At 41.8% G+C, this 13,356-nt stretch overlaps 1 protein-coding gene across 1 annotated transcript; it reads right to left on the reverse strand.

The window, feature by feature from the left end:
• Nucleotides 1-3,693: 3,693 nt before the first annotated feature.
• On the reverse strand, nucleotides 3,694-4,157 carry LOC144254552 (non-histone chromosomal protein HMG-17). The gene has a single exon (XM_077797865.1). The coding sequence runs from the start codon at nucleotides 4,066-4,068 to the stop codon at nucleotides 3,796-3,798; it is 273 nt and encodes a 90-aa protein (XP_077653991.1). The 5' UTR covers nucleotides 4,069-4,157; the 3' UTR covers nucleotides 3,694-3,795.
• Nucleotides 4,158-13,356: the final 9,199 nt, after the last annotated feature.

The raw sequence follows: 13,356 nt of genomic DNA on the forward strand, positions 1-13,356 counted from the left end.
CATAGTGTGTCTTTAGTTCTGAGGACACTCTCAAGTATTTCATGTTACTCAGGCCTGTCCACTGAATTTTAGGGGTGTTCAAATTTTTCCCATGAGTTTGTGTGATTCAAAGGTCTCCAAAGTGTCTCTTGGAATTCAGGGCCTTCACTGGTTTCTAATTGGTTCTCAGGGCTTTTCCCAGTGTATCACTGGAATTCAGGGCTTTTTCAGGTCAATAAGGAGGCTCATGGACACTGATACTGATTAGTTCTGTAGTGGGTCCTTGCCCAGGGTTTCAGTGGGTTTCCAGCCTTGGAGCAAGGCTCTGAATCTTCAAAAAAAAAAAAAACCACTGGGTTCAGCACCTCAGGGCTTCTCAATGAATTCCAAGGCAGTCTCACACTCATGCTCTAGGTATTCCTCCAGAGTTTATTGTTCTCCTTTCCTTCCTCATGCATTCAATTAAGCTCTTGGACATTCCAAGCATCTGGATATTCTCTGGGTTTTCAAAGAGCCTAAGGTTTTGCCCAGAGCCTCAGTGAACTCATGACCATTACCAAGCTCTCAATTTCTCTCAGGGCCTTTTGGAGTGTTTCAACAATGTTCTGTGCTTTTCCCAGAGTCTCACCAGGGCTTTGATAGTTCCCCAAAGACACACTGTGTTCAGAGTTTTTGCCAGGGTCTCAGTAAATCTCAGCATTTTTCCCATGTTCTCAGTGGAGTTCATTGACATCCCCATTGTCACAGCATTGCTCATGGCTAGCCCAGTGTCTTACTGAACTCATGACATTCCCCAAAGTCCCAGTTGTTCCCTTTGCCTTCTGCACAATCTAGTGTGTCATTGCCTACCCAGGCACTAAGTGAAACTATAGACTTCCCAGGTTACACTGATTATTTAGGCCTACCATAGCATCTTATTGACACTCCGGGTACTTGAGTGGTTCAGGGTCTTTCCCAGTGTCAGTGGGGCTCAGGGACTACCCTAGTGTCACAGTAAGGCTCAAGGCTTTTCCCAGAATTTGAGTCTTGTTTAGAAATACCCACATGTTCTTCATGGTGCTTGGAATATTGCCCAATGTTTAAAAGGCTCAAAGCTCTACAAGTGTTTCATATTCATTAATTTTATTCACTGTTGTCTCAATGGTATTCAAAATATTCTTCAGATTCTTAAAAAGGTGAAGAACCCTTCATTACATTGACACAGATATGTGCATGACATTCCAAAGAGTCTTAGTGTTCTCATTGCCATCACAGGCTCAGTTAAGTTCACCATTTTTCACAATTTTACCATGTGCTCATAGTCTTCCCAAAGATCTCAGTAGGTCTCATTGTTTTTTCAGGGAAACACTGAATTTCACAGCCAATCTCAGTGTCTTCTATTATTTCAAGGTCTTTTACATGTTGCTTTTATGAGGCTTAGTGCTATTCTCAGAGTCTCAGTCATCACTGAGTCATCAGTGCTTCTTCTAGCCTTGGAGCCAGGCTCTGAATCTTCCAAAGGAAATGCTGGATTCAGTGCCATTTAGGATCTCAGTGAATCAGGCAATGCCCTGGGTTTCTGTGGAGCTAGGTGCCATTCTCAGCATCATAGTGGTGCTCAGTCTCTTCTGCAGTGTTTGATTGTTAGGGCCTTCCCACAGTCTTTGAAACATGGGAAACTTCCTGAGTAACACCAAGAAACTTGGAATATGCAAGAGCTCAACTCAATGCATGAGGATAAAAAGGAGAACACTAAGACATCAAGGGAACTCTCTAAGCATGACTGTGAGCCTTGAGGAGACCATGAAACCCACTGAGACCCTGAGCAAAAATCCACAACCATTGAATCAGTACCTGAGTTCATGAGCCTTCTTAGTGACCTGCAAAATCCCTGAATTCCAGTTGGGAAATCCCTGAACATCAATTATTCACCAATGAAGGCCTTGAATTCCAAGAGACAATTTTGGAGGCCTTTGAATCACATAAGCTCATGTGAAGAATCAGAACACCTCTGAAATTCTATGGGAAACCCTGAGTCAATATGAAATTCTAGAGATTGTCCTGTGAAGTAAAGTACACTGTGGAAGGCATGGAGGCCCACTAAAGAACATGGGGAAGCCATGAGCTTCACTATTGAGCTGGAAAAGCACAGAGACACAAGGAGACCCTGGGAAAGATCCACAACTCCACTTGGACCCTGGTGGATGCCCCAAATTCCACTGTAAATCTATTGACACATTTAGCCTCACTGAAGCTCTGGGGCAAAATCTGAGACCCATTCAAACTTGAGATCTCAAAAAAGACCCTAACTAATACCCTTATAGCCTCTATAAGCCTTTGGGGAGAGCTCTGAGCCACACTGATGCCCTGGAGAAAGCCCTGAGCATCCACTAAGAAACATGGGGTAGCCCTGAGTGCAACTTCCCCAGTGGGGAAGTCCCTGAACAGCACTGTGGCAATGGGAGTATCTCTCTGCTACAGTGACACACTGGGTAAGGCTTTATTCCCCAAAGAGACACAAGAGAAGGCCATTATTTTCCCAGAATACTGTGGAATAAACTGAGCATCACTAGATATTGTGCAGATTCTTAAATCCATGATTCTTGAAGTGACTACTTTAAATATTATTCCTTGCTTCTACAATTATAGCCTTTGTGGCTATGTCTTAAAACTTACAACATATGGATTTTGTTAATTTTTTGACCTAAATCATTTCCAAGATCCTTCATAGTCAAATAAGTGCTGGCTGATTGAAGAGTTGGAACTAGGTTAAAATGCTCTAAAAAGCCATAATAAATATTATATGTGAGCACTCTGCTGTAGGGTTTGTAGAAAGGCTTAAATGCCATGTTAAGTAAAAATGTCTATGTTACTGTGGCTGAACAAAATGCTTCCCAATAAAATTGGAAAAAGATTAAGATGAGTGTTTGGCAGAATAATAATAATAACCCAAACCTTCTGAATTGATTATGTTACTGAGATGATAATATGTTTTCTACTAATTCTTTTTTTTTCCAAGCCAAACTGTATCCAGCTTTATTAAAGATACTTTTCATAAACAATCATGGTATTTCAGGCAGGACATGGGCAGACAATCGTTAACAGTATACAACAACTTTCAAACTCCCTTCTTGAATGGACTACCAAAATCAGAAAGCCACTATAAAACCCAATGAAGTCTTCATTTGATGCTCTGAATAGGGAAAGTTTAGAGTGAGGGTTGACATTTCACATTTAGCATGTTGTTTAACAACTTTTCACAAGCCGACCCTGACTTTCAGGAAATGAAAGGAAAATGGCAAAAATTATTAATCTGAAGATCCACAATCTAGAAAAGGAACTGCTGCTCTTCTGAGGGACACTATTCTCAATGACGTCACTGGAAAGTCCAGATTGCCCCACACACTGGTAAAACCAACTGTTGGGAATCAGGTCCCAACAGGTCTGAGTTTAGGGGAGTTAAGTCTATGCCGATGGCAGAGAGGGACAGGAGGACATACAGATGAGTTTGAGTTTTTCCATACCACAAGGCATTTGTGCCAAGGTGGCTGTGTGTGCCAACATCAGGGAATCCCTTCCTCTTAGGAACAAAGAGGAAGTCTCTCAAAACTAGAAGGTAAAGGTGTCTTCCCCCACAGCAATCCAGCTTTGGAGACATTCTACTAGTGACATATGCTCCTTCCCCCCCAAAACAACAATGAAGTGTTCTGTGTGCTAACAACATAGCTTAAAAAAAAAAGTAAAACAAAATTCTGCATTTTTATAAAACTTGATAAAAAATAGTATTTCAAACTGTACAGTCACCAGAAGTACACAGTTATCAAAAACGCACACACTTCACTTGGCATCTCCAGCACCTTCAGCTTTCTGTGCCTGGTCTGTTTTGGCATCTCCATTTTCTGCAGGGTTATTCCCGTCCTTGCCAGTGTCAGCTTTTCCCTTTTTCCCTTTGGGTACCTTCTCTCCCTTCTTTGCAGGGGCCTTTTTAGGCTTGGGCTCTGGCTTTGGAGGAGCAGGTTTGGCAGACAACCTTGCAGATCTTCTCTGTGGTTCGTCTTTCACCTTGGCTTTATCTCCTTTAGCATCCCCTTCAGCCTTTCTCTTGGGCATGGTGGCGACGGCGGCGGGACGCAGGCGCTGGACGCGGGGATGCAGCGGCGCGCGGCTTTGGTCGGTCCGGGGGTCGTTCTCGCCTCTTCTTCTTCTCTTTTTGTTTTTTAATACTAGATAATGATGACCTCGGACCAAGAATCCAGTGACTGAAAGATATAATTCCCCAATTGCCTTTAAATATTAAGAAAGGGAAAATTATGTGGGAAGCCACACTGAGTTACCACATTTCTAGTCCTTATGCACCATGGGGATCTGAAAGATCACTGAAGTCTGGCATAGAAGTGCCATGACTTGTGAGTCTTTTCCCTGGCTCGGATAGCAAGGCCAGTCTTCTGAGTAGGCACACCCCTGGGGTTAAGCTAAACCCATGTATTCTTTCGTAATACTACCCCTTTGCCCTGTTTGGGATAGAATGTTCCCTGGAAATGCCCTTTGTGTGTCCCCTTCTCTTGCTCTACCTTTGGGTGTGGCCTTCCTGATGTCAGTCAATCTGCTGACAGCAGACATCATGGAGCTAGACTCAACCTGCTGAAATCTGACTCCTGGCCTCATTTGAATGGCTTCTTCCCAATAAAAGGGTTCAGCATGTGCTCTCTCTCTCTTTCTTTTCATGGACCCCTAAGGTCAGAGGAGCCATCACAGGACCCAAAGAAAAAGGCATCTCTGACTCTTGTGTGATTATTTCATGCAGCCCAGGTCAACCTGGAGTGACCTTGAGTGTTTAGTCATGGAACACAACATTACATGACTTGGAGTCTCAGGGTAAAATGGAGTTTGTTTGGTCATTGGCCAGATGGTCTGGCCCATAAAAACTGAAACACTTGCAAAGGCTATAAGACACAATGATGTCCTGGAAAATCTCTGAGACAGAATGCAACATTGGGAAAGGCCCTGAACCCCACTGGGAACCCAGTGAATGTTATGAATTCCTGCGAGACCCTATTGAAGGCTTTGAGCCACAGAGAAACACTCAGCTCTGCTATGATCCTGAGGACAGCCTGGAGCATCTCCTAAATTCTGTATTTAGGAGATAATGTCACATAATGTCACTCTGGGGAAAGTCCTGTAATCAATGATACCCTAGGGAAAACCTTGAACTTCTATGAGACTTGGAGAAGGCTCTGAGCCCCAGCAAAACTATGTGGAAGACCCTGAGAACCACTGTGACCTGGGAATGGTGCTAGGCTAGAGACCCACTGACACTCTGGGTAAAGCTTGGTGCCCCCAATTGCCACTGGGTGTGGGGCAACATTTCTGACCTCCCAGAGATTCTAGGAATACCACTGCGCCACACTGAAACATTGGCCAATCAACTGAGATAATCTGAGATGTTGGGTAAGTGCATGAGTCCAATGGAGACCCTTGGCAAGGCTATGAACACTTGAGTACATACAGAATGTTCTGAGACACTGAGAATGATTATGAGGCCCACTGGGGGCCTGGCTACAGCTATGAGTCTACTAAGACCTGGAGAACACCCTAAGTCTGACTGTAACCCTAGGGAAGGCTGTGAGCCCCACAGAAACATTCACAAAGTATATAAGATCCACTGATGACCTGGAGAAGCTCTAGGACACACTGAGACACTGTAGAAGACCATAAACTCAATTCAGACCCCCCCCAAAAGGCCTGAAACCCACCGAGACTCTAGTGAAGGCCTTTAGCCTCACAGAAACACTGGAGAAGAAATCTATGCCCCACTAAAATCCTATGGGCATTCCAAACCCCTGTGAAAATCTTGGGAAGATGCTGAGCCCCAGTAATGCCTAACTGAAGATTCTGATTCCCAGTGAAAACTGAGAGAAAGTCTCAAGCCCCAATGAGACCTTACAGAAGGCCTTGAGCCCAACTGAGAACACAGGGAAAGTCCTGAGCATCACTGTGACCCTGGAAAATACCCTGGGTTCCAGTGAAATCATGAGTCCTATTGATGTCCTTGAAAAGCTCTGAGACAAAATGAGGTGCCAAGACAGTCTCTGAACCACATTTAGACTCCAGCTGAAGCCCTGAATCCTACTAGATTCTAACGAAGGCCATTCACCCTACAGAAACACTGGGTAATATTCGAACCCATATTGAAATTTTATAGAAAGCCTGAAGCCCTACTAAAATTCTGGAGAAGGCCTTGAGCCAATTCATACCCTAGGAAGGCACAGAGCCCCACTGAAAACCTTGGAAAGGCCAAGAGCTACACTGATGGCCTGTGTCACGAGGGGGCAAAATTGTGACGTATGCAGCCGAGGGGAGAAATAAAGAATGCCCACATGCTTCTGTCCCTTTTAATGCCTTATTCATTCAAATTACTCAATACAATTTCACTCTGTAGGTTCTTAATCAAGAAAATTACAATCCTTAATGATAGGCCCTGCAATACCCATAATCAATTCATAGCAAACCATTCTGGATTAATTGATTCACAGCAAACAATTCTAGATTAATTCTAAGCACTGCAAAACACAATCATGACAGGCTAATGACAGACATTCCCTCTGTGTGCTAAGTTCAAAGGTCTCAAGCCTTAGGCTTTAAGTCCAGCAGATGCACACTCACTCAGACCATGGTGACCAGGTCCAGAACCAAGGCCGGCTTTTCCTGGTGTGGAATGAATGACCGATTGAGGAGAGGGTCGTAGGGAGGAGTTGTGGCCCTCACCAAGGTCCAGACGAGGCGGTAGAGATGAGAGTGGTGAGGATCACTCAGAGGATCAGAAATGATGACAAGTGACGGGATGTCAGGTCCTCATCAGGCCCTCCAGCCCGAGTGCATCCTTGTTTCGGCTGGCTGAATCCCTGTTCACTTGCTCTATTATTTATACTAAATTTTGGGGCTTTTGAACCTCCTTTCAATCCTTATCAGCTACCACCTGATTTCTCAGTGACATCGTTTACCCTGGGGTCAGAGACATCTGGACTGGTGGTCTCCACCCTGATCTTCCCCACTTTTCTTCTTATCAGGGAGGACAGCCCGCCAGGGGCTTCACTCTGTTTATCAGGGTGAGGGGAAGTGACTTGTCTGAGGCCACCCTGGAGGGCTCTGTGGCTGTGCCTGGTGAGACTGCAGGTTTCAAACTGGGGTTTTTAAAATGGAGTTGCTTAGGCTCAGGCCTAAGGCCATCCTGAAAAAGCCTGGAAAAGCTCTGAGACCAAATGGGACAATGAGAAAGCCCTGAAACCCACTGAGAACCCAGTGAAGGCCATAGGCACAACTTATCCTCTAGTGAAGACCTTTAGCCTCACAGAAAAACTGGGGGAAAATTTCAGCCCCACTAACAACCTGTGGACAATCCTGAGCTTCACAAAAATTCTGCAAAATTGTCTCATGTGTTGCACTGAGACACCAGACAAGGCTCTGTGGCCCACTGAGTATCTGTGGAATGTCCTGAAACCCCTGAGACACAGAATGACCATGAAATCTCCTGACTGCCTGGGGAAGGCTCTCAGTCTACTGCAGTTCTGGAGCAGGCCCTGGGCACCACTGTCACCATGGGGAAGACACTGAAACACTGGCCAGTGGACCCAGATGAGCTAGTGCTCTGAAGTTCAGGGCCCCTAGCTGGGATGGCAGGGAGCTCTTTATAGGAAATTGAACATCATTCCCTAGCCATTTACAGCATTGGTGGGTCGAATTCTTGACCTTTATGACCAAGGAACATATACAGAAATTTTATGATAAATAGTTCACAGATGTAGCACCAAGACAGTAAAACACTCTCAAGTGTTATCATGAAGTGTCCTTTTTCACAAGTAGCAGTAACTCAAGGCGGCTTGAGTTTATCTTTCTAAGAGCTATATTTCTAAGACCTAAGCCTATGAGGTTATAGTTTAGACAGCAGTTAATTGGCATAGTGATCTGACATTTATACAAGCAATTAAGTAATGTTTCTACATTTCTAAAATGTTTACAAAGTATAAGAAGAAATTTTATAGGCTTCTGTTGCATCTCTGGTCCTGAAGCCTGCCCCAGAGATGTTTCGTATTAAGAGAGAGTTGTCACGCTTCCTAAAGACAGCTATTTACAACCCAACAGATAGGGACCCATGGTTAATCAGTTCCCTGAAGAGAAGCTGCATGGAGCAGGGAGGGAAATTAACCCTTTCCCCAGGCACTGATTCTTTACCATAATGTTCTTATAATTTTATTTGACAATCAAGTCTGGTATCTCTGCCCACTCTCCATCAACATACCAGTGCATGAGTGAGTTTTCTCTTTCTTTTTCTCATTCTCTGCTTTGCAGCAACCTCTCCTTAGAGATCAGTCTCAGACCCTGCCCCACTGGCCCTGGGTTTTGCCCATCTAGACTTTATCAGACTACAGCAGAAAATCTTCTTATCCTGCTGGGAAAAATAGTGAGCCCCTAAGATTCTGACCCCGCCGCAGTTTCCCTCGTGGAACCCTCTCACGGCTCTCATTTTAGTTGCTCTAAGATTTGTCCACTGCCCCTCTACCTACAAAGTTAAGGGTCTCAAATTTGGGGACTAGTAGGATATTACCCCTAGGTGTATAATGATTCCTTTTATACAACAACTAGGACAAAACCTTTATGGCACAAATTATGAGTATGATGGAAAAAATGCAGTCATCAGGAAAGGCTTAAAATTCGTCCAGACATCTGGCTCTCAGGAACATGTCTCTCCTCTAGCCAGGAAAAGCTAGTGGCCTGTCTCTTCTGTGATGCTTAATCCTGTCTACAGTTCTTCCATAGTTTGGGGTAAATAATTCAGAAAAAAATAAGGGTTTTTCCATTTTTTTAATACTTATTTTTTAGTTGGACACAATACCTTTATTTTATTTATTTATTTTTATATGGTGCTGAGGATGGAACCCAGGGCCTCACATGTTCTAGGCAAGTGTTGTACCACTGAGCCACAACCCCAGCCCCAGGTTTCTCCATTTTAATAGGGAAAGAACACACACACACACACACACACACACACACACACACACACACATAAAGAGAAATTTTAGGTCATGTATTGGTTAGAAGTGACTAAATTCTACCTGCCCATATTCCAGTCAGGCCTCAATATTTGGTTACCAAAGTTTTGAGGATCACAGGAGATAAAGGAAGCTTTGAGTGAGGAGACTTTGAGGGATGCATCAATAAGGGGTGACTAATTTAGCCAACCCAAAAGTCCACATCAAGCCTCAAGGAGTGGTCACCAATGGCCTCAAGGTCCACAGAAGATCAAGGGACACCTGGATCTGGTTCAGCCAGTGGAGGAATGCCAAGAGACACCATCTTCCTCCTTGTCTTGTGGATGGGTAACCCTCCACCTGGTACGAGCACTGAGACACTGGGATTCCTTTGACCTTCAAACCCTGGGAAAATGCCCAATATTTTCTGTACTCAGTTCTGGTCCAAATACCATTGGAGGACAGGGAGAGATGACTCGTGAGGGAAGCATAAACTGTAAATTCATCTTACAGTCAGACTTACATGAGCAATTACTCAAACTGGCTCAAGACCAAAAAAAAAATTGTCACTTTTAAATTCAAAATGCTACGGCACGTCTCATACTCTGGGATTCTTCTCCCTCAGTTAGTTTCAGAAGAGGAGGCAAAGGGGGGAATGAAAGAAAGGGTCTCTTCCATTGAAGACCAACATGCCTAATACAAGAAAATAAAAACCCAAAAGGACTCTCGGGGCTTTTTTTGAAAGTGGGGAACTCACTCAAAGTTGGTGACATCATCATCATCATCATCATCATCATCATCACACAAAAATATCTTGTGCTCCAACCCCTTGAATGCTAGCTGGGAGAAAGAAAGACTAAGGCACAGGTTTTGTATATACCAGATTGTATGATCTGTCTCCTGGGATAAAATCTATTGGGTAAATTATATGCACAAACAACATTCGTAAGGATTGTTTCAAAATATAAATGTAAGAAAGGATCTAAAACTAAAAAAAAAAAGAAAGGAAGAAAAAATCTATAGGTATGGAAATATATTTTAATATGAAAAATTATAAGGTAAAAGAAATGTTTCTGGATACAAAAGTATTTTGTATGATAGAGTAATATTCTCATTCTAAAGTCCAAGATGAAATACAGGACAAAACTAAAGATGTAAACAAGCTTGCAGAATGTCTAAGCTGCAGAAGGCTTTTGAAGTTAGATCTCAAGAAGTTTGTGTATGTGATTAAACTGATTATAATCAGCACCATCAGTTACAGTTCAATTTTAGTGTACTGATGGGAAGCAAAGTCTGAACATTGATCTGTTCTTAGCTATGATGATTATTTCTTCTGTCTGTTAGGTTTTATTACTTTGGGATGCTAAGTCTTAAAGTAATTATGGTTCATACCTGTTTTTAAAATCTTTTAAATGATTACTTCATAACTGGTTAAATAACAAACTATTGTTTTTCATTGTTATAATATAGTTGACATCCTAAATATAGGTGACTAGAGATATGTACACATCTGAAATTAAATGTTTGCCTGATCTTTATCTAAGGGTTAGTAAAAGCTTGTAAGATGAAATTTATATATGTTTACAGTCAATGTAACCAATAAGCACCCTCTTTTATACATTACATATGACATAAAAGGGCTACACTGTCATTTAAAACATGGTTTATATCTGTTTGCTTTGATTAAGTCTATTTCTGATCATTAACACTGTTTCCTAAATATAAAAGAAATTTAAGATTAGCTTAGGAGAGCACTTTACCAAGCTAATGTTTTCCAAAATAGAGTTGTCTCTAACAGTAATCTCTGTCAGATTTATATTATTTAATCTTCTGATTTTGGGTAAAAGTAACCTGTTTTTAATAAATCATATAAATAATTTTGTGTTCTTCCTTAAGTTGGGTTAAAAATTTGAATATATTTTCAAAGGATAATAAGGAGAGCTGGACTTGTTTAAAGGTTGACAATGTGGAACATGAAAACATTTTGTAACTTTTTCCACAAAAAGAAAGTTGGGAGCTCTCTTAGTTGATGTTTGATCCATGTTTCAGATGTTATGTTGTATTGTGTTATTTTTCTAGAGCCCACCTTACCTTAGATAAGTCTCTGCCTTTTACCCTACTCCATGTTAGGATGGCTCCAAAGTAGGCTAAAATCAAGCTTATTTAAAGTCATGTTAAAAAGATACTTAGTTGTAAAGATTGCTATGATCTCAAAATAATCAAGGGATATAACACAAAACTAAAATCTGGGTAAACTATAAAGGATACATAAGATTGTAAGAATTTTTTTAAAAAGTACAATTTGTAAAGGGTCTCATGTGATTGAGTTGATAAATCTGTGTCTGTGGAGGCAACCTAGAATCCAAGATATATCAGTGTTAGATATTATGATTCTTGGTTCAAAGCTGTTGTACAAACTGAATATGCTCTTGCTCTTTTTAATTTCATTTTTTATTTTCCATATAGAACTTTATAACTTTTGGATGTTAGTGTTTTGAAGAACTCCTTCTAACAGAACCACCGGAGTTAATTTGAGATAATACACCATCACCTCTAGGACAGAATAAGCTATAAGGCTGACTTCCAGTACAATATCAAACCCCAATGAAATGAAAGAGGTAACTATGAAATTAGAGACATTATAGTTACTGAGGAAACTGGCCTGCTGGATATTTAAACAAAAAACTTAGACACCAAATTCAAGGAAGTAAAAGGGCTAGGGGAAAAGCAGCCAATATTTGGCCCTTGCCCTCTAAGGTTACCTAGGACCCAGGGAATGATGGGACTTCTCTAAGGGCTTTGTAATTATGGGTCATTCTGGGTCACTTGACCTTCCAAACAAGGACATTGGGTGGGGTGGGGGGACCCTGGAGCAAAGGAAGCCAATCACTGCTCATTCTGCAAAAAGAGGATCGTTGGAGAAGGACATATCTCTCATGCTTCCAAGGGAAGCCAAATATGGCCAGCAGACCCTGCTCCATCCTAACAGATGGATCAACTGCTAGAAGAAAAGCAAAAGGAGCAAAGTGGCTTCCCGTATTTTCCCAAGAGTGATCCCTGACAAATCTCAGCTGACTCTCATTATTATTTTTTAAGATACATTTAAATTTCTACCCCAGTGTAAAAAGTAACACAAAATTTTATATCTATCTTATTGAAAAGAGATTACCTTTATCCAGTTACAGAGCATTAAACGACATATATAAATCCCCAAGTAAATGTGCCTTCTTTATATAAATCTGAATTTGAGTACCCCCATACAGACCACTTTAGTTTGGAGAACACTAGCTTGGTCAAATGCTCCTCTAAGCTAACTCAATTCATGTTTTAAAAAGTCACCCAGAAAATCATGGATCCCTATGAATACCTCTCTCTTAAGGAGGATATGTCCATTCCCCGCCCCCCGCACCCCGGCAAGTTATTTCCTGCTCAAAAAAAAATCTTGGTTAAGGTAACTTGATCTTCCTTCTCAGGGTCCCTTGGCCCAAATGCTCCCACTAACTTTTGGCACACCTCCAGCAGAGCTGGCTCTGTTTCCTTTTCCTGGGAGACACTTTCAAATGAAGTTGTTGCTCTTTGGGTGATAATGTTACCTGTACCTTTAATTTACATAACAAAGATCTAAGCTTATCCCAGTAGAGGACTAGAGGGTATTTAAAAAATACCAGGCATTTAAACAAAACAAAACAAAACAAAAAACCCGTGCCTTTATATTTTGCCCCCCAGGTTGTAACTAATAGTGCTGGAACCCATTGCCCTGTTCTTTGTGACTGGCAGTTTTCACACCTTGATTAAGGTAAAATGGTTAATAGTCTGGCACTCGGGGTTATAGGTCCCAATTAAGGCTTTTTTCCAAATGTGAAGGCCATCTTTCTGATGTCAAACAATCCAGTCAACCCCTCTGCCCCAGAAAGGCAGGAGGAATGGAAGTGGGGTGGACCCAAATGAAGGTTACAGAAAAGTTCTGACTCAAGGACCAACAGGGCATAGTCCATTCGAAAAGAATGGGCCAAGCCAATGGCCATTCTACCCTCCTCTGCCTATACCACATAGATTCCAACCATCAGTCCCAATACTTTTCCAATATCTGTTCAGCACAGATTCTGATCAATGCCTTTATCCAGAAACCATAAAACCTCTGTTAGGTTGCCCCCCACATCACAAGAGTTCCTCATTCAAACGAATCTTACCCCTTTTTAATAAGATGAAAACATTTACTCTTTTTAAAGAACTTTAATCACAACACAGCTGGAACTTTTTGTAGACATGTAGAATTACACCTGTTAGAATTTTAACTTTGCTCTTAAGACCCAGAAATGAGCAATCATAATCCCTTTTTTAGAAATTAACTAATTTATAAAAACCCATTTAA

Source organism: Urocitellus parryii, chromosome 4 (assembly GCF_045843805.1).
Source record: "Urocitellus parryii isolate mUroPar1 chromosome 4, mUroPar1.hap1, whole genome shotgun sequence".
Taxonomy (NCBI): domain Eukaryota; kingdom Metazoa; phylum Chordata; class Mammalia; order Rodentia; family Sciuridae; genus Urocitellus; species Urocitellus parryii.